The sequence below is a fragment of the Mus caroli genome, unplaced genomic scaffold (assembly GCF_900094665.2).
Source record: "Mus caroli unplaced genomic scaffold, CAROLI_EIJ_v1.1 scaffold_19840_1, whole genome shotgun sequence".
Lineage (NCBI taxonomy): Eukaryota > Metazoa > Chordata > Mammalia > Rodentia > Muridae > Mus > Mus caroli.
This window is the reverse complement of record NW_018389789.1, coordinates 10,376-14,643: the sequence shown is the minus strand read 5'-3', so window position 1 is coordinate 14,643 and position 4,268 is coordinate 10,376. Positions and strand designations below refer to the sequence as shown.

Genomic DNA, 4,268 nt, shown 5'->3' with positions numbered 1-4,268 from the left:
TGAAAATTGCATATAGCAGTTTGTAAAGGGAGTGGTTTTATTTTGTGTGTGTGTGTGTGTGTGTGTGTGTGTTTCTAGTTTGTTTGACATAGATATAACAACTCAAAAAAGCAGCATCCCTGCTCAAAAGAAAATAAGTGACTAATATTTACTTTTATGATTATGGAAGAAAAGAACCTAGCTCTTCAATTTTATTAGTATTATTAGTATTATATAGCTTTCAACTGATCGAAATTGCTTACCATAAGTAAATACTTAATAGAAATTGCTCTTAGGAAAAACAGAAGTAGTAATCATACTTTTGTCCCCTGAAGAATGTCAGTAAACCATTGGGTTTCTTGCATGTATTTTCTATTTTTAAATGCATTTTTTAATTTTTATTAACAGTATTTAAGGAACAAAACATTAGTACAGCATTTTCAAATGGTGCATTGAAAATAGTGTCTTTTGTCTTTATTTGTTCATCCCCTCTGATACTTCCAATTGTTTTCCTCGTTAACACCCTATTGTGTCTGTTTTCTCTCCCCATTTTTACTTATCACATATTTTGATATTTTCTTGACTGGCATAAATGTAATTTTAAGTGCCTAACCATTTCTTGAAGTGAAGTGGTTTTTCAATATGATCGTATTTAAAATATGAAACTCAGGATGTAAATACACTTCACATATCTTGGAGTGCAGAAAACTGAACGATTCTCAAAGGGCCATCTCCAGCTTCACAGGAATAAAAAGTTAATGGGACAGGACATGGAGTAGACCTGGTGCAAATGTTTTCTACTAACTTTCTAACTACCAACAAGGTCTACAGAAAACTAGAAGAATGCAGCTATTGCCAATTGTTACTCAGTTTGTTGTGTGTTTTTCAGGGATGCAGCAAATTGTGAGCAATCTCTGCTCTTCCATATAATACCTCACCCATTCTCTTGATAGGACACACAATAGACATTTACAAAATACTTCAGTTACAAAATTTGGGAACCTTAAGCATATGTGCATATGTATAGGCACATCTAAATACATATGTATATATTATATTCATTATATCTACTCCACAAATTAAGTATTGCATCATACATTACTGAAGAACAATGCAGAAACTAATTTAATATTCACTTCATAGAAAAGTAAACAGGATAGTTTAAAATGTCAAAAGATAGTTATCTAAACTATGCCACAGATATAATTTATATTCAAGTGGTCCAAACCATAGTTCTCATGATCCACCATTTGATGTATGGTTTCATGCCCCAAAACTCATTAGTGTTGCATTTTGGATTTCTTAATATTAATACTTCAGCACATCAGGTGACGCATCAAAGGGAAGTTGTTATTCTAGACATGAGTTTCTTGAAAGCGCTGACCATGTCTTTATTCCTCAAGCTGTATATAAAAGGATTCATCATGGGAGTGACCACTGTGTACATCACAGAGGCTATTGCACTCTTTCTGGAGCTATGAGTGCCAGCAGAACTTAAATAAACACCAAAACCTGTCCCATAGAACAAAATAACCACTACTAAATGTGATACACATGTGGAGAATACTTTGTATTTTCCTGCAGCTGATGGAATTTTCAAAACAGATGAGATAATTTTAGTATAAGAGTAAATTATACCAGACAGTGGAAGAACACCAAACAGGCTTGTAACCAAATACACCAGAATATTATTGATGAGAATATTGGAACATGCAAGCTTGAGAATATGAGCCAGTTCACAAAAAAAGTGAGGAATTTCCACTTTTGTGCAGAATGACAGACGCAGTGCCATCAAAGTGTGGAGCAGAGCATCTAGGATACTTAGCAAGAAGGACAACAAAACCATCACCCCACAGAGTTTGGGATTCATGATGGCAGTGTACCTCAGTGGATGACAGATAGCCACAAACCTGTCATAGGCCATCATTACCAGAATTTCATTTTCCAATCCTGCAAAAGCTAGAACAAAGCAGATTTGAGTGAGGCAGCCTGTATAACTGATCGAGTTGACTTGAGCCTGTATGTTCACCAGCATTTTGGGGATGGTGGTGGTAGTGAAACATATGTCAATGAAAGAGAGGTTGGAAATGAAGAAGTACATTGGGCTATGGAGATTCGAATCAAAAATTGTGGCCAGTATTATGAGAAGGTTTCCAAATAGTGTGATCAGATATATGGTCAGGAAGACTCCAAATAAGACAGGCTGTAGTTCTTGGTTATCTGATAATCCCATTAGATGAAATTCTGTAGATTCTGAAACGTTTCCTCGCTTCATGATGTTGATGATGCTAAGAAAGTACATTAGGGGAATAGTGTAAACAGAGCTTTCTTTATTTTCTATGCTATAGTGAACATTTCATTTTTTTTTTTCATGGTACTTTTTCTTCCACCTCCTTTCATTACTTGCTATTTTTCAATATTTACTAATTTTTCATTGTTTTTCTATGTTTCTAATTTTCAAATCGGTACAGAATAATTCTACTTATGTTTGAGTAAGAGTATTGTATATGCTACATATTTATTGACTAATTGTTATATGGTAACAATATTTGTACCGATTAAATTTAATAATGAGAAATTAGCTTAAACAATACATAATACATTTACTGTTCTGTTTGACAAATATTAAAATGGAACTACTATTAAATATATAGATTAATTTTCAATTTTAAGAGATTATCCCTTGCTATAGACCTTGGCTTGCCTAGAAGTCATTTAAAGACATATAGATATCAACTAGCATTTTCCTCTGTAGTGCTGAGATTAAAGGTGTGTATCACCATACTCTGTTCTAATGGATTTTTTTAGATGCTGTCTTGCCTTGTAGTCAACCTCTGTGTATCCTATGCATACATTTAGATCTGGAATGATATATTTCTAGCTGACCTTAAAGTCTTGTTGCTTCTGTTTTGCTCTTTTTAGGACACTAGGATTGAGATTATATGCCATCTCAGATAGCCTGGAAACTCATTCTGACACATATTAACTATGGTTATTTGGAGATAGAAAATGTTTCAATACAATGAATCATAATATAGAGGTCAAATCATTGTGTTTATCAAAACAGATAACTCAGATATTAAAATATCTGCCACTTATACATACCATTCCTTTGTTTAAAAGCCTTCAAAATGCTCTTTTTTTAACGTGTTAGAAACTGCACAACTTCATTTTTTATACAGAATCTCAGTATATTATTTTGGCCAAGATCCTACTTATTGTATATTCTATGGTGAAATCAATTCTGTATCAATCACCCACTTGGGGGATTTTCAAACACACATCCACTCTCATAAATGAATCTTTGTAAATATGTTTGCCAATTTCACTTTCTACATGAACAATTTCAAGTATGGGTACTTATGTACAGCAAAACTGAAAGGATACATGGTCATATCTTTCATTGTGGTTTCAAGCAAACGATATTAGACAAGTGGGATTGAAGAGGGAGGTCAGTGATTAGCAGGACTTGCTGCTACTCCTGAGCACTTGAGTATTGTTCCCTTAGTCCATTTTTGTAGATCCAGCTCCAAGGTATTTTAAAGGTTGTGTGACATTTAAGACCATTTTAAGAGTTATAGCAATTTTAGAGGGTGTAATACAATCTTTGGATCAAATGCCACATGTCTCCTTTTTTTTCAGAGTAATGATTTCAGTGCAGCATGGTCATTTTTAGTGTATTTTCTAAGACCACACTTAAGCTAAAACTGTAGTATAGTTCCAAAGATGATACAACCAGAACATATGAACTACTTACTCTTTTTCTACTTACTGAATTTCATTGATCTGTTGTTAAGAAATTGATCAGATGGAAGCTCAATGTTCAGGCAAATATCCTTGAATAAATGCAAGCTATCTGTTTTAATTGTTTCTTGATCACAGAGTAAAAATTAGCATTATGAGAATAATTAGTACAGAATTATTCAAAGTATTTACAATTTCTTATAATTAATATATGCCCATAAGTTAATAATGATGAAAGATTAATGTGTCCTATAATTTTTTTTTTGTTTTTTGTTTTTTGTTTTTTGAGACCGGGTTTTTCTGAGTAGCCCTAGCTGTCTTGGAACTCACTCTGTAGACCAGGCTGGCCTCAAACTCAGAAATCTGTCTGCCTCTGCCACCCAAGTGCTGGGATTAAATAAGGCATGCGCCACCACGCCAGGTTGTGTCCTATAGATTTTATAGGTGCAGCTATTTCACTGGAGTATTTACATCCTTGCATTCTGCAATTCTGAGGAAATAAAGAAGAGATCTCCCTTTATTTACATATACATTATTCATTAATA

The 4,268-nt window shown here is 33.7% G+C and overlaps 1 protein-coding gene across 1 annotated transcript; it reads right to left on the bottom strand.

The window, feature by feature from the left end:
* Positions 1-1,315: 1,315 nt before the first annotated feature.
* On the bottom strand, positions 1,316-2,254 carry LOC110288306 (olfactory receptor 7G3-like). The gene has a single exon (XM_021154689.1). It carries the CDS (start codon positions 2,252-2,254, stop codon positions 1,316-1,318), a length of 939 nt encoding a protein of 312 aa, XP_021010348.1.
* Positions 2,255-4,268: the final 2,014 nt, after the last annotated feature.

Bases quoted from the DNA above. Each gene is read 5' to 3' on its own strand.
- LOC110288306 (XM_021154689.1), bottom strand. From the start codon at position 2,254: ATGAAGCGAGGAAACGTTTCAGAATCTACAGAATTTCATCTAATGGGA.